Source organism: Entelurus aequoreus, linkage group LG10 (genome assembly GCF_033978785.1).
Source record: "Entelurus aequoreus isolate RoL-2023_Sb linkage group LG10, RoL_Eaeq_v1.1, whole genome shotgun sequence".
Lineage (NCBI taxonomy): Eukaryota > Metazoa > Chordata > Actinopteri > Syngnathiformes > Syngnathidae > Entelurus > Entelurus aequoreus.
The window spans coordinates 35,067,222-35,091,871 of NC_084740.1; the positions used below are offsets into that span (position 1 = coordinate 35,067,222).

Here is a 24,650-nt window from a genome sequence, read left to right on the forward strand (position 1 = left end):
TTAGGCGATTTCGTTCAAACGATATGACATCCCAGGTCCACGTGGGTTGGACCTGGCTGGACCCGCTTTGCTTGCGAGCGGGTTCCGCTGGCTGCAGCAGGCCGCGAGGTGAAAGGTTGGAGCGTCCGGGCTGCAGCTGTCGCCTGGCCTCTCGTCTCGGGCGTTGTGTGCACGCCTCGTTGCCTTTTACAAAGCCGGGCCCACCCGCGTCCAATCACATGACGGTCCGCTCAGCCAGTCGGGGTGGAGGTCCCGGTATAAAAGTAGGAGTCCAACACCTGGCACACTTGGGCAACCCCTACACTTGGTGGACAGGATCTGATCCCGTGATCTGTTACTTCTTTTCTATTCTCCTAAGCAGGTAACAAGGTTTTAGATCTATTTAGTCTTGGGTGGTCATTTTAAGACTAACTGGTTGTTTGAAGGTCACTTTTTGGTTCTTGACAAGCTTTTTGCATGCAAGTTTGACTTAAAAACAAGGACTGCAGATGCAATTTATTTAGTCATTTTTGCGGGTACAAGCGGCCGAAGTGAGTCTCTCCCCCTTAGAGAAGCTCTGTCATTCGGGGACTATGTCCCCCAGCTGGCCTGAGAATGCCTTGGGATCCAACGAGAGGAGCTGGACAATGTGGCTGGGGAGAGGGAGGTCCGGGATTCTCTACTTAAGCTGCTGCCCCCGCGACCCGACCTTGAATGGATGAGTTGATCGTGTACATGTATTTGTAATATGCTGCCGTTCCACTAAAAATATGCACTAGTAAGGTTCTTTAAAGGGTGCAGGAGGCGCTCCAGGGGGTGTTGCAGGCTGTGGGAGGGGCTGTCAGGATATTAATAATCCTAGGGCGGGGGGGGCGGCACAGCTGACAGGGACTCTGCTATAGAGGGCAGGAGAGAGAAACCTTTGACCTTCAACACTTGCAGGGTTCTATTTTGAGTGTAAAGTAAGAAGCAGTCAATCAGAGGGGGGGGGATAGTTAGCAGACGCAATGAGAAGATGTCTCCTCCTCGCTCAGAGACTGGTCAACCAGGCACTCGGGCAGACGCCAGACAAGACTCACGGTTCTGATTTCATGACGACGCGCCTGAAATGCCTTTGTGTCACTAACGTGTGTGCTGCTGTCGTCCTCAGTCGGAGCAAGAATCGCAGCCATGGCAGCCAAGAACTGTCACAACGACTACAAGATGAAGTTCTCCGTGGACGAGGAGTTTCCTGACCTGTCCCTGCACAACAACCACATGGCCAAGGTACACAGAAAACATTCACACATTTACTTATATGACCCAATTCAAACAACCTTCCCTAGTCATACCAAAGACTAAAAATGGGAGCCATTACCTACCTGCTTGGCACTCAGCATCAAGGGTTGGAATTGGGGGTTAAATCACCAAAAATGATTCCCGGGCGCGGTCACCGCTGCGGCTCACTGCTCCCCTCACCTCCCAGGGGGTGATCAAGGGTGATGGGTCATATGCAGAGAATAATTTCGCCACACCTCGTGTGTGTGTGACAATCATTGGTACTTTTAACTTGAACTTTAGTCGTGGCGCAGGAAAATAAATCAACCAGCACAAAAAGTCAACAAACATGGTCACATGTGACAAAACCTGCTCACTGAACTTTGTGGGTTTTACAAAAAACATCCAATCAGCATTAAAAATTGAAATGACACCAATTGAAATCCATTGCAAGGCATGATGGGAAAAATGCAAAACAATCTCCACAGTTATCCATGTTTGACTACTAGCTGCTTGATATTTCTAATTATATTTCCATTATATTATTAAAATGTGTACATATATTTATATATGTATAGGCTACTTAAATATACATATACATACACATATATAAATATACACATTTATACATATACACAAAAATATACATATATTTACACATATAAACATTAAGTTAAGTTAAGTTAAAGTACCAATGATTGTCACACACACACTGGGTGTGGTGAAATTTGTCCTTTGCATTTGACCCATCCCCTGGGAGGTTAGGGGAGCAGTGGGCGGCAGCGGTGCCGCGCCCGGGAATAATTTTTAGTGATTTAACCCCCAATTCCAACCCTTGATGCTGAGTGCCAAGCAGGGAGGTAATGGGTCCCATTTTTATAGTCTTTGGTATGACTTGGCCGGGGTTTGAACTCACAACCTACCGATCTCAGGGCGGACACTCTAACCACTAGGCCACTGAGTAGTACATAGTAGTAAACATATATGTATATATATACACATATATGTATATGTCTATATATATATATATATATATATAGACATATACATATATATACATACATACAGTATATACTGTATATATATATATATATACATATACATATAGATATATACATATAGATATATACATATACACATATAGATATAGATATATACATATAGATATATACATATACACATATAGATATAGATATATAGATATATATACATATATATATACATATAGATATATACATATACATATATACATATACCCATATATATGTATATATATATATATATGTATATATATATATATATATAAATATATATATATATGTATATATATATATATATAAATATATATATATATATATGTATATATATATATGTATATATATATATATATATATATATATATATATATATATATATATATATATATATATATATATATATATATACATATACCCATATATATATATATATATATATATATATATATATATATATATATATATATATATATATATATATATATATATATATATATATATATATATATACATATACCCATATATATATATATATATATATATATATATATATATATATATATATATACAGTATATATATATACAGTATATATATATATAGTATATATATATATATATATATATATATATATATATATACAGTATATATATATATAGTATATATATATATATATATATATATATATATATATATATATATATATATATATATATATACAGTATATATAAATATATAGACATTTTTTTTAGCCCAATGTGGCCCTCAAAAAGTTTGGACACTCTCCTGCTCTAGCCGGTGTTACACTCTGGCCATAATGCACGTTTAGGTGCTGACCAAGGACATCTACAACAAGCTGAGAGGCAAGTCCACTCCCAGCGGCTTCACAGTGGATGACATCATCCAGACCGGTGTGGACAACCCTGGTAAGAACCCAGTCCTCAAAACATCCGCGAGTTGGGTCTCGTTTCCTGGTGACACAAAGTCCTTGTGCCTCCCCCCACACACAGGCCACCCCTTCATCATGACCGTGGGCTGCGTCGCCGGTGACGAGGAGTCCTACGAGGTCTTCAAGGACCTGCTGGACCCCATCATCTCCGACCGTCATAGCGGGTACAAGGCTACCGACAAGCACAAGACCGACCTGAACTTCGAGAACCTGAAGGCAAGTTCTTCGCTGCGGCGACACGTTGCCTCAAGAGTGACCTTGCTCTTCCGGGCAGGGAGGAGACGACCTGGATCCCAACTACGTGCTGTCCACCCGTGTGCGTACCGGCCGCAGCCTCAAGGGATTTACCCTGCCCCCGCACTGTAGCCGCGGCGAGCGCAGAGGAATCGAGAAGCTGTCCATTGAGGGTGAGCGTGGCGCAGTTTCTGGTCTAAGAGGTCCTCAGGGAGCTTGGCTAACGTCCTTGTCCGTGCCACAGCCCTGGCCAGTCTGGAGGGTGAGTTCAAGGGCAAGTACTACCCCCTGGACGGCATGACCGACGCCGAGCAGGATCAGCTGATCAACGATCACTTCCTGTTTGACAAGCCCGTGTCCCCGCTGCTGACCTGTGCGGGTATGGCCCGCGACTGGCCCGACGCCAGGGGCATCTGGTGAGGCTTCGAAATAATATAGCCTAGGACATGGCGTAGAGGACTGCCTTTGGTCCCACATCCTAGAATGTCTCCTTGTGGTACATCCTGAGCTTTCCCCCCGCAGGCACAACGACAACAAAACCTTCCTGGTGTGGGTGAACGAAGAGGACCACCTGCGAGTCATATCCATGCAGAAGGGAGGAAACATGAAGGAGGTCTTCAGGCGCTTCTGCGTCGGCCTGCAGAAGGTAAGCGTAGGCGCGTCGCGTACTTTGAAGCTCAAAGGGTGACCGAGTCGCTTCCCTCTTGCTCAGATTGAGGCGATCTTCAAGAAGCACAACCACGGCTTCAGCTGGAACGAGCATCTGGGCTACATCCTCACCTGCCCGTCCAACCTGGGCACCGGCCTGCGCGGCGGCGTGCACGTCAAGCTGCCTAAGCTCAGCACGCACGCCAAGTTCGAGGAGATCCTGACCAGACTGCGCCTGCAGAAGCGTGGCACAGGTACTGAAATATCGATACCAGATCTTTATGGTCAAATATTGATACTCTTAATCAAAACATCGATACTTTTGATACTTTAGTTCAGGAATGTCCAAAGTTTTTCCAACAAGGCCGCACACTGAAAAGTCCAAATAAGCTGGGGCCATTTTAAAACTTTATTCAAAAACATATATAGTGTCAGCTTTGCATTATTGGTGACTAAGTACAATAAATGATTATGAATTATTAGGACATTTCAGCTTTTTCCTCATTACATACAGATTGTTTTGCTTTTTTATTACATTTTTACTATTGGTTTTTTCCCCATGTAAGAATAGAATAAAAATAATAAAAATATGATTGTTCAACTTAATGTCGTGTCTCAAAAATTCTGCCTGTAGGAAAATATTATATTCAATTACACATTTAACAGTGTTTATTATGGTTGCTGTAATTTTTGAAATTAATTTATTAGTATTATTTAATCTTTTTATTAACTAACAAAACTGTGTTTATATTTTATTTTTAAACTTCTAATATTTTAGATCAGGGATGTCTTAACTTTTCCCACCAAGGGCCGTACACTAGAAAATGAAGTGTGGAGGGCGATTTTGATATTTAAAAAAAAAAAGAAAAAAAGAAGAAGCTCAAAACATATATTTTATGTATTTAAAACTTTTGTTATAGGTGACTAAGCCTTGATGATCAATTATTGATTCAAACATTTCAACTTTTTCTCATTACAATGCTATGTTTTGCTCGTTTTCTTACTTTCAATGTTGTTGTTTTAGATGGATGTTATTTCAAAATAAACAACTTTTATAATTTTAGCAGCCACGTTACGCATACTTGCACAAGTTATCGGTATCGCTGATACCAGCCTGAATTTTATTTGGTATCGGATCAGAAAAAAACATCAGTGATATCGCACATCACTAAGAGTCAGAAGACTAAAGTCCCAGTCATGTCCGGTTAATTTTGTAGTGCCAGTTTCTCTCTGTTGGGGCGAGATCGGGATAATGCAGGTCATGCAATGAAAAGAAAGTTTGTGAACAGGATTTGTTCTCGAAACTTGATGTGTCCAAGCTCAAGCAGAACAGTTCATTGTGGTTCCACCCTAGAGAAGTCCTTCCTTGCATCCAGACTTCAGACCAGAATTAGCCTGGACTGTGAAGTGTTGTTGACTCTTTGTCCTTTCCTCCAGGCGGTGTGGACACGGCCTCCGTGGGTGGCGTGTTCGACATCTCCAACGCCGACCGCCTGGGCTCCTCCGAGGTGGATCAGGTCCAGATGGTGGTGGATGGCGTCAAGCTGATGGTGGAGATGGAGAAGAAGCTGGAGAAGGGAGAGTCCATCGACGGTATGATCCCCGCCCAGAAGTAAAGCGGCAGACGACACTGACTGTTGGTTTTTTTTTTATATCACAAAAACAAAATGGACGTGTAGCCTTGTTGTTAAATCTTTTGGACGACTTCATGAAACAGATCTTCCTTTTCTCCGACTCCTTTGTAACATCCCGGGATCAATCCAATCCGTCCGCACCATGACGAATGATTTCTCTGGGTGTAAATTAGAACTGGACAAATAAAACAATGCCCCATTGAAAACACAAACGTCTTCCTTTCTTGTCGGCTAATTTAACAAAACCATAGAAAAGAGGTTGGAATTCTTGTTTTGTTTTTATTTGTGTCACACTTGATGTTGGCCTCAGAGACGTGCAGGACTGCAGCGCGAGCCGTCCGTCCGCTAAAAGAAAGCCACCAATTAAAACAGTGACGGCTATTAACAGACTACAAAGTGTCGCTAAGACTTCGCCGTCGCTAAAAGTCCCGCCTTCACGTCTTCAGTCGCCCGCCGAAGAAGAGCCCAGAGGTCATCTAATGCATTTTCATTGGTTCACGCTCACACACCTTTAAACTCTCAAACACTTCAGTAAATCATTACTGATGTTGTTGTTTTTTACCTAATGTCAATTAAAATGTCAAAAGTACAGTGCTATAAACTCAAAATGGGAAAACGCCTCGTTAACAGGTGGTTGTCCAAAATGCAGCCCGGGTGCCATTTGTGGCTGGCAACACAATTTAAAGACAAAATCCTGAAAACCAAAATGTATGACGGCCCGTGTGTTTTAGTGGTTTTTTGATGATTTCCGTGCATCCATGGTACAAATTTCTTCCAAGATATGTTACGTTTTCAAGTGCGCTAAAGCCCTCAAAAACGTCTGAGTTAGTGTTATATAATAATACAATTAGTACAGATTACTAACAATAAGAAATGTGACGTATAAAAGGGGTTAGATTAAGCAAGGCAAGTTTATTTTAAAAGCACAATTTGTTCGCAATGCAATTCAAAGTGCTTTAAAGAGGCATACAATAAAAAGGTGAATAAAATCATAAATAAAAATAAATCACTTTTAAACCTATTTATGTATACACATACATACACTACCGTTCAAAAGTTTGGGGTCACCCAAACAATTTTGTGGCATAGCCTTCATTTCTAAGAACAAGAATAGACTGTCGAGTTTCAGATGAAAGTTCTCTTTTTCTGGCCATTTTGAGCGTTTAATTGACCCCACAAATGTGATGCTCCAGAAACTCAATCTGCTCAAAGGAAGGTCAGTTTTGTAGCTTCTGTAACGAGCTAAACTGTTTTCAGATGTGTGAACATGATTGCACGAGGGTTTTCTAATCATCAATTAGCCTTCTGAGCCAATGAGCAAACACATTGTACCATTAGAACACTGGAGTGGTAGTTGCTGGAAATGGGCCTCTATACACCTATGTAGATATTGCACCAAAAACCAGACATTTGCAGCTAGAATAGTCATTTACCACATTAGCAATGTATAGAGTGTATTTCTTAGTTAAGACTAGTCTAAAGTTATCTTCATTGAAAAGTACAGTGCTTTTCCTTCAAAAATAAGGACATTTCAATGTGACCCCAAACTTTTGAACGGTAGTATACATATATGTATATATGCATAGGTATTTATATATACATATAGTATACACATTGTGTACATAAATATATATATACGTAATTATATATATACACACATATGTATATATACATACATAAATATATATATACATATACGTAATTATATATATACACACACATATACATATATATTTATTTATACATACAGTATGTATACATACTGTACATACATTTGTACGTATATATGTATACATGTGTAAATATATATACGTATTTCTATACATACAAACGTACATACATATATACGTACGTATATATACATACAGTATATACACACGTATATATACACATACATACGTATATATTTACATATTATACGTATATATATATATATATACATAGACATACATATACACACATACAAATTTATATATATATACACAAACATATACACACACATACATGTATGTATGTACATTATATATATATATATATACATATATATATATATATATATATATATATATATATATATATATATATATACACACACACACACATATGTACACATACAAATGTATATATATACACAAACATACATATATGTATGTACATTATATATATATATATATATATATATATATATCTTTTTTACATTATACAGAGGAACAATAAACTTAACGTGGGCTGAACATTTCCCCCAGGCCACACTTTGGACATTCATAGAAGAATTTAATTTGTTGGTGACGTGTGCAAGCTGTAACAGGTCTAACCAGCAGGGGGCAGAATGTCTTCCGACACTGTAAGAATGCGGACGTTGCTCGTCTAAAGGTGTGTGAGCATGAACCAACTGTAATGAGCAAAAACACTTCTAGCAGGAAATCATTTTGATAAAAGCAGTAACATCAAACTGCGCTCATAAAGTCTCTGCATACGCTGCATGTCTCCCTCTAGTGGCCAGAGTGCATCACTACAACATGTGACTTCTGCTACAAGAGAACATTGTCTGTCAAAGAGAATCAACTTAGAAACTTCATGAAAACCTGACTATAAATAGCAGCTCTTTAAAAAGGAATGATGACAAATCTAATAAAAACTAAATTGACTTGATGGGCTCTTTAACGCGGTGTTTGTTTCAGCATGTCACTGCAGCCATGTGATTGGAAACAAGGTCTTTGGCAGAGGCGAGGCGTCGCCAGTCACAGCAGAAAAGGCGGAGCTAAAAGGAGGGATGGGGGAGGAGCTTGCACCTCGTTTTTCTTCTTCCTCACCTCTCGTCGCCACTCTGCCCCGCCTCCGGTCGCTCTCAGAGCTCCAGCTCCTTCGATACTTTGGTGGCGATGTCTCTGAATGCTAACGGCGCCCCCCACAGGCGCTTGAACCTGACGCCGCTGCTCTGGCCCAGCCCGCCGGGCAGCTGGCACACCTCGGCCTCGAAGGCCACGCGAGTGCCGGCCGCGCCGTGGGTGCACGACAGCAGGAAGGGCCCGGCCAGGTGGACCTGGCAGCCGCAGCCCTGGGCCGCCTCGCGCAGCGCGAGCACCACCTCGGCCGGGTCGCGGGGGCTCCGCACCCTCACATCCCAGCCGCATCGGGGGGTCCGGGGCTCTGCCGCTTTTTGATGCCCAGATAGATGGCGACTGGGTGGTCAGAGATGGAGGAAGTGGGGATGATGGACACGCAAGGGAGGGTCAGAGGGTTAAATGGTGGATGACGGGTTGTTAGGGGTAGGACATAAGAGTGGAGGTGACATGTGATGGAGAGGAGGAGGGGGAAAGAACATCATCAATGTCAACAATCACAATTCATTAGATGTCAGTCTGTTCTATATTGAGTCACAAACTAAAAGCACTGGTTGTCATCGTATAGTGGCAAAGGAGTCTATTTACTCAACTGGAGAGAGTACCAAGCTTCTCTTAGTTCCGGACTATAAGCCGCTACTTTTTTTCTATGGTTTCTACTCTGTGGCTTATAAAACGATGCGGCCAATTTATGGATTTTTCTTAATGCAAGTAGTTAAAAAAAACAGAACAAGCAAAGACACCGAACAGGTGTGTTATTCCTTGTGCCATCTTTTGGACGAATTTGCTCACTGCAGGTGCTCCAGTGCTGCATTGCCACTTTGTTTAGACTGAGCCTTTAACCGGAAGTACAAGTGCCGTTCCATCTTCTAGCCGTCCGTCTGGGGATCCCTACATCTGCGGTCCTTTCCGGATTGTAAATAATGTAAATAATTCAATGTATATACTCTGACGATTAACTTGTGTGATGACTGTATTATGATGATAGTATATACACTACCGTTCAAAAGTTTGGGGTCACCCAAACAATTTTGTGGAATAGCCTTCATTTCTAAGAACAAGAATAGACTGTCGAGTTTCAGATGAAAGTTCTCTTTTTCTGGCCATTTTGAGCAGTTAATTGACCCCACAAATGTGATGCTCCAGAAACTCAATCTGCTCAAAGGAAGGTCAGTTTTGTAGCTTCTGTAACGAGCTAAACTGTTTTCAGATGTGTGAACATGATTGCACAAGGGTTTTCTAATCATCAATTAGCCTTCTGAGCCAATGAGCAAACACATTGTACCATTAGAACACTGGAGTGATAGTTGCTGGAAATGGGCCTCTATACACCTATGTAGATATTGCACCAAAAACCAGACATTTGCAGCTAGAATAGTCATTTACCACATTAGCAATGTATAGAGTGTATTTCTTTAAAGTTAAGACTAGTTTAAAGTTATCTTCATTGAAAAGTACAATGCTTTTCCTTTAAAAATAAGGACATTTCAATGTGACCCCAAACTTTTGAACGGTAGTGTATTTGTACCATGAATTCATTTACATGGACCCCGACTTAAACAAGTTGAAAAACGTATTTGGGTGTTACCATTTAGTGGTCAATTGTACGGAATATGTTCTGTGACTGTGCAATCTACTAATAAAAGTTTCAATCAATCAATCAATCCAGGGTTTCTCGTTGTTCCCATTGGGTTGAGATTTTTCTAGCCCTCGTGGGATCTGAGCCGAGGATGTTGTTGTGGCTTGTGCAGCCCTTTGAGACATTTGTGATTAAAGGCTACAGTATATAGGTCAACTTTAATTGATTGATTGATTGATAGCGTTTTAACTCGTAAGGATTCTTCATTCATTTTAAAACGATTCTCACTCATTAAACCGTCGCATGTGTTATGTCTGTAGGAGTTTTCATGCATATTTGTACTTGCTGTCAAGCTAGCGTCATTAGCATTAGCTAAGATGCTAACACATTTACAAGTGTCTGTGTTAGTGTTATTAACTTACAATGGCATTCTTTTTGTAGTGTTTCAGTTTAGTAAATTTAACAAACTTCAGTTTTGTTTAATCAGCCGTTTTGCTGCCTTATTTAAAGACACCGTTTGGAAACAATTAAGGTATGTAAATAAACATTTACAAAATCCTTCTGTGTAAATAACTCATTTCGCAACATATATATCTGTGGTTTATAGTCCAGTGCGGCTAATATATGGAAAAAAATACTTAAAATTTAGTGGCTGTGGCTTATAGTTCAGGAAATATGTTACTTACTTATTATGTAATGTACTATTACTATAGGGTCAATTGGGTAGATGTCTTCATTTTAATGCATAATATTTAATGTTAGTACAGAAAGTACAAGGGTATATACTGTATATGAGTAACTAATATTTAGGGTACACGGTTGAAATGTTCAGCATTGTTAAATTCCACTTCACAGACGCCATGTCTGCTAAGCAAGGCAGTGTGTGTCAGTCATTGAAATGGTAACCGAAGGCACCAAGTGAGTGTTTGTTCAAGTGGACGGGACAACGGTCAATTCATTGAAACATGGCGTCTAGGGGTATCCTGATATCAGCAGGAAAAAAACAGCTCATATCTACTGTATAATCTCCGATACAAGCAATCCTGCAGTGCGTTTACTTGTGCAACGCTAGCAAAGCTTTACATTTTTATTTATTTAAAACATTTTGCTCTCTTCTTTTACAAAAAGGTAAACATAATTGGCTATAGGCTACTAGAAGCTAGCCGCTATAAAACAGCGCATGAGCTAGACAACTGTCCTTCAATAAACACTATTGCACATTTGTCAATATAAACAAGTATCAAATAATTATAATTGCATATTACTTACACATATAAAAAGTCTCCAAGGCAGATGTGTATTAGAAAGTATCCGGTAACAAACGCGTCTGCATCATTCCAGTTATTGCGTTATAAGCTAAACTTAATTATTGTGGCAAAAAGATGTCGCTAACATTTTTTTTACCACTCCACTTCAACTTAAAGACAGCTTATGTTCATTCCAAACAGTTGATAATAAATAGGTTAGTGTTTTTCTATACCTACCATTGTTCTCTGATTGACTCATTTCTCTTGGTCAAACCTTTTCCAACATTCCAAACGACAAAGTCATAAAAGTACTGTATGTTTGATTTGTGCCGATATTGTATCAGACCAATAATGTATCGGCCAACTCCCCAGGCTCCAATATTGCTATCGTGTTGGAAGTGAAAAAGTTGTATCAGGACACACCTAATGGCATTTATCAGAGTGAAAGTACTGTCATTTGTCTATTAATATCATCTATTTCCTCCTGATGGACAAATCTAATTCACCACGGGAGTCTTTTTTACACACATGTTGAAAAAAACAAATTTTTTCTAGAGATCGACCCATTATCGATGCTGATTTGTGTCATTTTGACGTCTTTTCTTCTTCTTCTTTTTTTTTTTTAAACAACTACAACAGAAGTACATCAGCGGATACAATACATACACATATGATACCAGTATTCAGTATTACACAAGTAATTAGTGAAGTAGATAGTTATAACCCAGTGCTTAAGCACCAGCCCTTTTGCCCTGCATTTTCTAATTCATTTAAGAATAAAAATTACTCATTGACAATAATTATCCCCAAATATGTATCTGACAGGGCATGTATCTGATTTCTTTCTGCTTTAACTGCAGCACTCTCACATTATTGTGACGTGGAAAAATCTCAAATTTTTACTAATTTTTCCAGGAGATTTGTCATATTCTGAAACACAAATGTTGATGCCCTCTGACTCTCAGCATTAGAAACATGTAATAAAGGTATTTGTGAAATTCCCTGATGTTTTTTGGCGCAGAATTAACCACAACATTAGCGCCGCCTAAAATGTTACGTTGTTACTGGTTCGACATTTCTTCAAAAAATAATGTGAAAAAACCCCAACTTAAAACCCGGTCAAATAGTACACTATTCATGTTAGCTAACTTTTACTGCATAAGAATATCGGCTCCAAATAATAGTGATCTGCCTTGTTGTCTACAGTATTTTTCAGACTAAATGCGCACTTAAAATCCTTTCCTTTTCTCAAAAAAAGTGTACTATACACCCCGATGCGCCTAAAGTACTTATGAATTCTAGTTGTGCTTAACGACGTCGAAGCAATTTTATTTGGGACATTTTTTACAGATAGGTGTGACCAGTAGATGGCAGTCACACACAAGAGATGCATGTGTACTGCAGGTTGAAAACTGTTCAATAAATGACGCTAGCAAGTACCCGTAAGCAAGCAACACCAAAACTTTAATGTTTCATTGAGAATATAAAACATTACACACGGCGCCTAAAGATCTGTCAACATGTTTTAGTACGACTTTGGTGAGCTACAAAGCCGCACCGTTTGATGGCACCTATTAGGAGAAATTATTTGGCGTTTTCTTTCGCCCTATTATTCAAAACCAACTTTTCTTAACTATTGGTACCTGCTGATGTGTATTTGGGATCTGCACAACTCTCGAAAATTTAAGAGCGCCCGGAGTCAATAAGCTCCTTCCTTTTTCTCTATCCTTTTGTTGTGGGACCTTTCATCCTACGCTGTTGCTATTTCTAATACAAAATAGTGTGAAGTTGTAACTTATATCTGTCAATAGACTTGCTATGGAAGCGCTAAAAACTACCGGTACAACATGGATGACGGGAGAAGAGGCTGTCGAAGTGGAGTCACATAAATAAGACCGCCCACAGTACAATGCATCCTGAGTAGACGGTCAGAAAGCAGCTTTAAAATGGTCATAAACATAATCTATGCAACATTTTGACCAAATAACCACCATTACATGTTATGTAGACCACGAGAAAGTGTTTTAAATGTAGAAAAAAAAAATCCTAATAATATGATTTTACCGCCTTATAAGGTAAAATCTTATATTTTGTATGAAAATAAACCTGAACAGACCCGCTCATCAGTAGTGCGCCTTTTAATGCGGTGCACCTTATAGTCCAAAATATACTGTATTATTAACCAGTATTGACAAAAACAATATCGGTCGATCTCTAGTTTTTTCTATGACACGTGTCGGGTGAATGAGGAAGTGAATTACATGGCAGGATATAGATTAATACAATTTAAAGGGGTCATCTAGCACCAGCAGCCACGAAACACTTAGTTAACGTTACCTGCTGCTGTTACCCTGAGACTCTGAGAGGAAACACACACACAAAAAACATAAACATCCTGCTTCATGTCACACCTCTCTTAGACACTTCACATTTGAATTTGCCTGCTATTAGACAGTGGAGCCATGCGATTAGGTTAAAGAGCGACTTAAACATAAAAAAACCCTCATTTCTAGCCACCTTTGGACCATCTGTGTCAAAGCTTCGTCTTATTGCGTGCTGTCTCATGTAGGGGAAAACAACATGTGCACTCACCTTGTGACCGGAGATCTGCTGATTCTCTCAGGTTCGTCTGTGACCCTCAAGAAGAAGAGAAAAGGTGTCCGTTAGAAAACAACCAGTATCAACACCTTGCACACGTTCTACTCCAGTCACAACACAGAACACGACGGCTCATCGCTCACAGGTGATCGACGTAAACACCACAAGGAAATGAAGACGAGCCCACAGATGTAACAATGAGGACGTTTAGGTGCACTTCCCTGTCATTGCCTCTAGGGGAAACTTGCATTTTCATCCCACACACACACAACCTGGCAACTTCATGTCCATTCCAGGTTTTGAGTGAGCAGCCCATCTTAATTAACCCTCTGACGTGTATTGTTTGGTAACAACAGCAAAACGAGGCAGAGAGCGGGGAGGAAGAAGAGAAGTGCATGATGGGAGGACGGCAAAGAAGACACACAAGCAGCAGCTTAAAATAACAAAAGCGGGGTAAGATCCTCGTTCAATAGCAGGATAAAGCCAGCTTAAGGTCCTCTAATCTTGGTGGAAAAACAGCGGCCATGCTTGGCCCAGTTGGTCAGTATGGAGGCACTTTAAAGCTGCCACAACTTTTTATCTTTTAAATGTGTCACTATGGTATATTGTAGGGCTGGGCGATATGGCTGAAAACTGGAACACGATATAAGTGTTTTGTATCGGTCGGTATCGATAACTATTGATATTTTTTATGACCTATCGAATATAAGGACCAGGAGTAAAATATTTAAATGTAAACATATTTATTTCAAATGTAACTTTCCTCTGATTATAAACCCCTCAGCTATCAAGGCAGAAAAGAAAGGAAATGTCAACACAAGCAGGGTAATCAAATCAAATCAAAGTAAACAATTCCAAAATCACACTGAACAATTAATAACCTCTTAAAATTAAGGTGCAAAAATAAGGAATGTGTAAGAAATGCTTAATAAAGTGTGACAAAATAGTGCGAAGTGTGAAAATGTAAAATGAAAGAAACCTGAGAATGCCTATTTTCTGTGCCAGGAAGTTACGGCTGTGCTCTAAAGCAGTGGTCCCCAACCACGGCCCGGTACCGGTCCATGGATCGATTGGTACCGGGCCGCACAAGAAATAAAAATAATATAAATTAAAACAAATAACAATTTTATTTTATTATTATTTTTTTTTAATTAAATAAACATAAAAAACACAAGATACACTTACAATTAGTGCACCAACCCAAAAAAAACCTCCCTCCCACATTTACACTCATTCACACTCATTCGCACAAAAGGGTTGTTTCTTTCTGTGATTAATTTTTCTGGTTCCTACATTATATATGAATATACACTACCGTTCAAAAGTTTGGGGTCACCCAAACAATTTTGTGGAATAGCCTTCATTTCTAAGAACAAGAATAGACTGTCGAGTTTCAGATGAAAGTTCTCTTTTTCTGGCCATTTTGAGCGTTTAATTGACCCTACAAATGTGATGCTCCAGAAACTCAATCTGCTCAAAGGAAGGTCAGTTTTGTAGCTTCTGTAACGAGCTAAACTGTTTTCAGATGTGTGAACATGATTGCACAAGGGTTTTCTAACCATCAATTAGCCTTCAGAGCCAATGAGCAAACACATTGTACCATTAGAACACTGGAGTGATAGTTGCTGGAAATGGGCCTCTGTACACCTATGTAGATATTGCACCAAAAACCAGACATTTGCAGCTAGAATAGTCATTTACCACATTAGCAATGTATAGAGTGTATTTCTTTAAAGTTAAGACTAGTTTAAAGTTATCTTCATTGAAAAGTACAGTGCTTTTCCGTAAAAAATAAGGACATTTCAATGTGACCCCAAACTTTTGAACGGTAGTATAGATCAATACAGTCAGCAGGGATACAGTCCATAAGCACACACATTATATATCAATATAGATCAATACAGACAGCAGGGATACAGTCCGTAAGCACACATGATTGTATTTTTTTATGTATTTTGTATTTTTTTATGACAAACCCCCCCGATCCGTGGGACAAATTTTCAAGCGTTGACCGGTACGCAGTTACAAAAAGGTTGGGGACCACTGCTCTAAAGGGTGAGCGCGGCTAAGGTGATGCGGTATAACCGGTCTTGTTGGGGGACAAGCGCCTTACAGACCACATTCGTCTAACTACGGTCTGTTTTTAAAAAATCCCCAAAAACTGCCAAACTGTCCAGGTGACTTTTCCCAGTGTACCTACAATGTCTTCACTATTTGCAGCACACATTTTTATTTTCTCTTCTCACCCCATGCAAAGTATCAACAAGGTGACGTAGCCAAACTTGATAGTTGAGTGGCTGTTAGCGTGTCACTCGGTTTAGAGCGAGTGCCTTTGTTCATGCAACCAGCCTTGCTTCGCAATTTCCGCTTTCTTTTGACAAAGAGCAATTATCCAACGTTTTATGAAACGCATTTTTCATTGATATCGATTACTTGTCTATTGCGACATACACTGATATCGTTTTATCGCCAAGCCCTACATTGAATAATAAATATCGGATTAGGTTAAGTTATATCAGCATGTAAAAATGCCTCCCCTCTAATAAATCTCCTAGCCACACAAATGCAATCAATCAGTCCATTTCTCCATCATGTGTGAGACACTAATAAAGCTCTGCCCCTTACCCGCCCATCACAGATCACACTGACCTGCTGACAGCAGGGTCAAAGACATGGCCCTTATAAACCCTTTTAACCTTAGGCTGCACACGCACAAATGTACAATTAACACCTAACTTAGTAATAACAGAAGAAGCGTCTTAATTGTTCATATTTACGCAATAATAAACACAAAATCAAGCCAAACTTAAGAGTTCACATGAATCCAGTGTGGCTGCGGTGCCTCGTTCAGCCTACAGGGGGTGCTAGAGTTCACAAGCCAAGGCGGCAGATACACAAACAGTGGAGACACAGCTGATCAGAGTTGTAGTCACACAAACATGCTGTTTTTTGTTTTGTTTACTTTAGGGCTGTCAGAATTAACGAGTTAACTCATGCAATTAATCACAAAAAGTTATTGCATTAATCATGTACACACTTAGATTAATCATGCAATTTATTTTGACCGTAAAAGCTCTTTTACCTTAACTGCTATAGTGTCAGCGATAAGATCAATGCATATGTCAGTGCAAAAATGAGTGAGGAGACTCCGACTGGTGTGCTTGCTAGCAAATTTCACTCCAAAACGCAGCCTGAAAGAACTTTAGATCAAACTTTTAGCCAGTCATGTGCAAATGCATTCAAGTAAAATGTTTAAAAATGTTCCCGGATGACATCCTTACAAATAATTGCATTTGTCTACAAATATTGGGGTCTTTTCATAAGCAAATTAAAATTATGCAAGAGAGTAATCACCCGTGATTAATCATGATTAATCCAAATTCCAATATGTGATTAATCTGATAGAAAAATGTAATCATTTGACAGCTCCAGTTTGTTTGTTTTTTTAAATATGACAACGTGTGACCTGCTTGCTGCCGTGCTTCACAGCCAAAGAATGTTTGCATTGCTAAACTCCAACCAACGACAGCAAAGGAGGACATGGATGGACGGACAAATAAGACGGCACAGAAGCAGCCAGAAAACATGGGAAAGGAAGACTTACTAACTGTTTTTGTCCCCTGTGGGAGGGTGCAGCCCGACATGGATTTGTTTGAGCTCTGACGTTTAGAAGGGTCAAGAGTGACCCTGGGAGGAGACAAGAAGAAGAAGAGACGTGGAATGGCAGGAGGAGGAAAAACAAGAGCAGAGAGTCAGAGCGACATCGAAGGAAGAAAGAAACAGCAGTCGATGGGGAAAAAACAACATGGAGATGACAGGAAACAAAGCAGAGGCAGAAGATTAAACTGCTTTGTCGACAGAACTCGGGATGGCAGATTGGCAGGTGACTGGTGAGGGGAAGCAAACCTTGTTAAAAGAACCAAACAAACATTTAAAGCAACAACAGGCAGAAGAAGTGCCACACCCTTGTCCACCTCGGACGCAAAAACAATGGCGTCATATTCTAATGGAATTAAAAGAGAAGGTGTCTTCAAACCTTTGACTGCTACTGTACCAGTCACTAATACGGGAGGACATGTTGTATCACACATGGTAAAACGTCTTCCTATAGCGTCTTCATGATACTTTATGGTATTTAGGTGAACTGGACTGAATTGGTGGAAACTAGGGACGTAACGATTGGAATTGGGGGTTAAATCACCAAAAATGATTCCCGGGCGCGGCCACTGTTGCTGCTCACTGCTCCCCTCACCTCCCAGGGGGTGATCAAGGGTGATGGGTCAAATGCAGAGAATAATTTCGCCACACCTAGTGTGTGTGTGACAATCATTGGTACTTTAACTTTAACGATAAACGATATAATGATAAATCGCGGTTATACTTCCCACGGTTAATATTACCGTTTTAAATTAAAATTGATTGATAACACTTTGATAAACTCATGGACTGGCAACACTGCTCATTTACTGGAGAAGCAAGCTAGCGCTACAAAGACCGTGATCGATATAGCCGCACTTTGATGAACTCACAGACTGACAGGCGCCTACTCGCTAGCTTAAACGCTAACACGAATACAAGAGACTAGGGGTGTAACGGTACACAAAAATTTCGGTTCGGTACGTACCTCGGTTTAGAGGTCACGGTTCGGTTCATTTTCGGCACAGTAAGAAAACAACAAAATATAAATTTTTTGGCTATTTATTTACCAAATTTGCAAAATCTTCCACCAAAAATATTTTTCTTAGTGGAATATTTGATGTGAAGTAATCGGAACCTTGGATAGGTCAATAATTCATAATAACATTGATTTTGATTCAATATTATGTTTTGAGCAATGACAGCTTGAAAAAAAAAAAAACAGCTTTGTTTTATTAGTCAACATTGCAACTTTTTCTACCTTTAAGCTTTTTTATTTCACTTTTGTTATGTTTATTTTAATAGTACTTTTAGAATGTGCCGTGGGCCTTTAAAACATTAGCTGTGGGCCGCAAATGGCCTCCGGGGCACACTTTTGACACCCCTGCTATAGATAATAAAAAATTTAATCTGATAAATCTATGGATAAAAAGCAGAGCCTGGCGACGCATGGCGTTTATCCTAACTCTCTGTCTCTGCCCCTCCCTCACGAATGCTGCTGCGCGCACAATTTTTTGTTTTCAACCCCTTCTTAACCCTAAACGTACATTGAAAATACACGCAACCCTAACTCAAAATGCCAGACATTTGAGGCATTTAACAAACTCCGCCCTGACAGCCCCGTAAGGACATGTCCGGTGAAAAGAGGACGTATGGTCAGTCTATCGTAGCCCGGTCGTTGCTAGCATGCCGTGTGTTGTGCCTCGGTGTGCATTGTTTACACAACGTGCGGTACGCTACTTAATATGTCCATGTGGAAACTCGTTCGGTACACCTCCGAACCGAACCGAAACCCCCGTACCGAAACGGTACGGGGGTTACAAATACGGTACGGGGGTTACAAATACACGTACCGTTACACCCCTACAAGAGACATTAACGTCTTTCCTCGTTAAAACAACATTCCCCAATCTCAACGTATATAAACACATTACTGTCTGAGCAACTAAAACATTCAATTGTGCACATTTAACCTACAGGTGATCAATACTCAAAGCAATAAGACAACAGGAAGTGAATTTGCGTGACATCACATAAACCTGACGTGTTGCACCCAACACACGTTTTTTTCTTTACCATTAAAAAAAACAAAAAAACAACTTTTACAAATTAAATTGGAAGAATAAAAACATATTTTAACACCCTGATAAAAAAAAATTATGTCTCTTAAAGCAACATTTACACAGATGTTCGTTTCAGTCGGGCCAGTAAAAAATGTTATAACATAAACTTCGAAATTGTGAAAAATATAGTAAATTGTCAAACAAATGTGTTTTGTTAAACCACTAATGATAACATAAGCTAGCCGGCGGTGTTCTTGTTATATTGTGCTTTGGTAAATGTAACTGTAAGGAAGTTGCAAACAGCACCTTTAAGAAGCCAGAACAGTATAATTATAGTACATATTCTTCTGCCAAGAAAGAATATTGTGTCGCTTATTTATTTTATTTTAAATATACTTGGTTATAAGCAGTGTTGGGACTAACGCGTTACAAAGTAACAGTGTTACTGTAATGCCATTAGTTTCGGCGGTAACTAGTAATCTAACGTGTTATTTTTCATATTCAGTAACTCAGTTACCGTTACTACATGATGCGTTACTGCGTTATTTTACGTTATTTTTTATGTAGTATCGGCTAGAAACAGAAGATCTGAGTGTGTTTTATTGGAGCGCTGCAGTGTCGTCCTTCTGATTATTCTTGTGTCACAAGCCGGAGGCGCGCTCTGGGTGTGGGTGTGGGGAAGAGAGGGGAGGGGGAGTGTGTGTCTGGGTTTACTAACAACGGAGCTGCAGACTCGAGGGTCTTAAAGGCCTACTGAAACCCACTACTACCGACCACGCAGTCTGATAGTTTATATATCAATGATGAAATCTTAACATTATAACACATGCCAATACGGCCGGGTTAACTTATAAAGTGACATTTTAAATTTGCCGCTAAACTTCCGGTTCGAAACGCCTCTGCGTGTGACGTATGCGTGTGACGTAGCCCGGCGAACACGGGTATGCCTTCCACATTGAAGCCGATACGAAAAAGCTCTGTTTTCATTTCATAATTCCACAGTATTCTGGACATCTGTGTTCGTGAATCTGTTTCAATCATGTTCATTGCATTATGGAGAAGGAAGCCGAGCAAGCAAAGAAGAAAGTTGTCGGTGCGAAATGGACGTATTTTTCGAACGTAGTCAGCAACAACAGTACACAGCCGGCGCTTCTTTGTTTACATTCCCGAAAGATGCAGTCAAGATGGAAGAACTCGGATAACAGAGACTCTAACCAGGAGGACTTTTGATTTGGATACACAGACGCCTGTAGAGAACTGGGACAACACAGACTCTTACCAGGATTACTTTGATTTGGATGACAAAGACGCAGACGTGCTACTGTGAGTATGCAGCTTTGGCTTTTTTTTGCGTATGTACGTAACTTTTTTTTAAAATATATAAGCTTTATGAACCTTGGGTTAGGTGAACGGTCTTTTGGGCTGAGTGATTGTGTGTGTTGATCATGTGTTTGAATTGTATTGGCGTGTTCTATGGAGCTAGGAGCTAGCAGAGGAGCTAGGAGCTAGCATAACACGTACCGTACCGTACGTGCGCGTCACGTACGTAACTTTTTAAAAATATATAAGCTTTATGAACCTTGGGTTAGGTGAACGGTCTTTTGGGCTGAGTGATTGTGTGTGTTGATCGGGTGTTTGAATTGTATTGGCGTGTTCTATGGAGCTAGGAGCTAGCAGAGGAGCTAGGAGCTAGCATAACAAACACGCAGGTGTTATTATGCAGGATTAATTTGTGGCATATTAAATATAAGCCTGGTTGTGTTGTGGCTAATAGAGTATATATATGTCTTGTGTTTATTTACTGTTGTAGTCATTCCCAGCTGAATATCAGGTACCGTGAGTATGCAGCCTTGGCTGCTAAACATTCGATAACTTGACCGTATGTGCGCGTCACGTACGTAACTTTTTAAAAATATATAAGCTTTATGAACCTTGGGTTAGGTAAACGGTCTTTTGGGCTGAGTGATTGTGTGTGTTGATCAGGTGTTTGAATTGTATTGGCGTGTTCTATGGAGCTAGGAGCTAGCAGAGGAGCTAGGAGCTAGCATAACAAACACGCAGGTGTTTTTATGCATGATTAATTTGTGGCATATTAAATATAAGCCTGGTTGTGTTGTGGCTAATAGAGTATATATACGTCTTGTGTTTATTTACTGTTGTAGTCATTCCCAGCTGAATATCAGGTCACCCCCGGCTCTCACAGCATCTTCCCTATCTGAATAGCTTCAACTCCCCACTAGTCCTTCACTTGCACTTTACTCATCCACAAATCTTTCATCCTCGCTCAAATTAATGGGGAAATTGTCGCTTTCTCGGTCCGAATCTCTCTCACTTCATGCGGCCATCATTGTAAACAATAGGGAACTTTGCGTATATGTTCAACTGACTACGTCACGCTACTTCCGGTAGGTGCAAGCCTTTTTTTTATCAGATACCAAAAGTTGCAATCTTTATCGTCATTGTTCTATACTAAATCCTTTCAGCAAAAATATGGCAATATCGCGAAATGATCAAGTATGACACATAGAATAGATCTGCTATCCCCGTTTAAATAAAAAAAATTCATTTCAGTAGGCCTTTAACATGGAGATATTATCACTTCTTTTTTTTGTCGAGCACAAAGAAAATAACATTTTAGTTAAATGTAATTTGTGTCTTGGATCAAAGATCCCGTCTACTGCCCAAAACAACAATTCAAATCTGCCTGATTAGGCTTTGTGTGTGTCATGTGTGCCTTCCTTAGGTGAAGCCAGGTTTACAGCTACGTTGTTATTATGCTGTTTGTTATTTATGTATGTTATGTTGCAGCTATTTAAAATAGTTTTGTCAATTTGTTCTGGCCTGAAATAAATTGGCCCTTTGAAACATATCTTTGTCTCTGTGTGTTGTATGTAGACCACATTGCTTAGCAGAGTTCAGTGATGCAAATGCATGTCAAGTTGATCAACAGATTGTATTATTCTCCAGTGCAATAACAGTACTGAAATGAAGGCTAAAAGGGCATTAATGAGAGATTTAAAAAAAAAAAGAAAAAGAAAAAAAAGTAACTTAAATAGTTACTTTTCACAGTAATGCATTACTTTTTGGTGTAAGTAACTGAGTTAGTAACTGAGTTACTTTTGAAATAAAGTAACTAGTAACTGCAACTAGTTACTGGGTTTCATTAACTAACCCAACACTGGTTATAAGTATGTATGAGTACTTTGTGAGCGCATTTAACAATACTGTGATAATGATGACCGTGATAATTTTGGTGACCAAAACCCGTGATATGGATTCAACATATTGCTGATAAGACCTGACACCGAGGTGGACAACTTGTAAAGCTTCTTTGGAAAAGAACAAAGGCTGGCATGTTAGTACATGAGCAAAATGACCTTTGGAAGAAAGGGCCTTAGGTTCTGCTTGCGCCACATTTTAGCATCAAATATGAATTAAAAAACATTTGAATAATCACTGGAATCACACGACAGATGTATAAAATTAATGCATTAGTCCATATCGCTCGTGCACACTGTCCTTTTCCCTCCTCTCGCGGCCTCTCCGCTTACCTGCGTGTCAGCTTGGAGGTGATCTTGCTCAGCAGGTTGCTTGTGGTGCGGGGTGTCCTGGCGTGGGGCAGGGGGCTGGCGTCATGAGACGGTGTGGGGGACGCCGGTGCGGCGTGCGAGGTCGGCCGGCGGTCCCTGATCTGCCCGCCGTGGAAAGTGCTCCTCGCCGTGGAGCCCCTGGAGAGACGTGAGGAGGGCGTAGAGGACACGCCTGACGCGCCGGCGATGCTGTGGGTGGAGGGGGAGGCCGGGGGCAGGCGGTGGGAGAGGGCACTAGAGGGGAAACAGAGGAAGTCACAATTCATCAGTGAAAAACTGAATAAACGATTTCCTCACCGGGCACCTACCCCCATGCTGGCCTGCGGCTGCTTTTCATTACGCTCTAGATAACACGCGCGCACACACACACACTAGACGCTCACACAGAGGTGCTAAAATAGTGTGAAGTACCCGCAGCTCGCAGGAGAGCGCACCATTAGGATGGTGAGAGGGGAGAGAACATGAAGAGCTAAGGTGCAGACAGCAAATGATTGCTACTTGACTCGGACTCCATTCTATGTGGCAAACATTCCCCACACTTTCAACTCAGACCAAACACATAACAGCTCAAAAAACAACTATTAAACTGTGCGTGTTCCCCTGCACGTGTTTGCCCCATCAAGCATCACTCGGGCATGGCATCACATTGACAAAGCCTCCCAGGCAAGCGGAGGTTTGATGCGGGCACCGTGCCAGTCGCTAGTTCATCACGTTTCCTCCCACCTTTTTTGTGTTGTTCCTCGCTTTCTACCTCCACCTAGCTTTTCATACAGCACCTCTAATAAAGTTCTTTCTGAAGTTATGTCTGAATGGAAACGGTGTGTAAAACATCAATACTGAATGAAAAGCAGCATCAAAACAACATATTTTCACTTTCATATACTCAGATTGTATAATGGATGTGGGTTTTTTTTAGGGCTGTCAGTTAAAGCTTTGGTTTAATGCGATTAATCACAGAAAATTATAAAATTTATTATGTATAAAGGCAGATTAAACGCACAATTTATTTTGACTACAAGGGACGGCGTGGCGAAGTTGGTAGAGTGGCCGTACCAGCAATCGGAGGGTTGCTGGTTACTGGGGTTCAATCCCCACCTTCTACCATCCTAGTCACGTCCGTTGTGTCCTTGGGCAAGACACTTCACCCTTGCTCCTGATGGGTGCTGGTTAGCGCCTTGCATGGCAGCTCCCGCCATCAGTGTGTGAATGTGTGTGTGAATGGGTAATTGTGGAAATACTGTCAAAGCGCTTTGAGTACGTTGAAGGTAGAAAAGCGCTATACAAGTATAACCCATTTATCATTTATTTATCATTTACAATGCTCCATTATGCAAAACCAACTTTTCTTACCTATCTGT

At 40.3% G+C, this 24,650-nt stretch overlaps 2 protein-coding genes across 9 annotated transcripts in view; one reads left to right on the forward strand and one right to left on the reverse strand.

Annotated features, from left to right (window-relative positions):
* The first annotated feature begins 262 nt into the window (after positions 1-262).
* Positions 263-5,751, forward strand: ckmb (creatine kinase, muscle b). Its single transcript, XM_062060612.1, is given in 9 exon segments — positions 263-361; positions 1,130-1,245; positions 3,101-3,197; positions 3,282-3,487; positions 3,489-3,627; positions 3,699-3,870; positions 3,977-4,100; positions 4,167-4,356; positions 5,540-5,751. Coding segments are annotated over 8 exon segments (1,203 nt in total). The 5' UTR covers positions 263-361; positions 1,130-1,149; the 3' UTR covers positions 5,719-5,751.
* Positions 5,752-7,866: 2,115 nt separating this feature from the next.
* Positions 7,867-24,650, reverse strand: part of mark4b (MAP/microtubule affinity-regulating kinase 4b) — a 77,146-nt gene continuing 60,362 nt past the window's right edge. The window contains exons 15-19 of one of the 8 annotated variants that reach the window (XM_062060614.1): positions 23,254-23,526; positions 17,612-17,690; positions 13,998-14,034; positions 13,743-13,764; positions 7,867-8,918 (exon numbers count right to left, since the gene is read on the reverse strand). In XM_062060614.1, coding sequence (XP_061916598.1) covers positions 8,585-8,918; positions 13,743-13,764; positions 13,998-14,034; positions 17,612-17,690; positions 23,254-23,526 — 745 coding nt within the window. In that variant the 3' untranslated portion in view covers positions 7,867-8,584. Of the gene's footprint in view, positions 8,919-13,742; positions 13,765-13,997; positions 14,043-17,607; positions 17,691-23,253; positions 23,527-24,650 lie in introns of all 8 variants that reach the window. The other 7 variants (XM_062060613.1, XM_062060619.1, XM_062060615.1 and 4 more) reach the window with 7 other exon arrangements.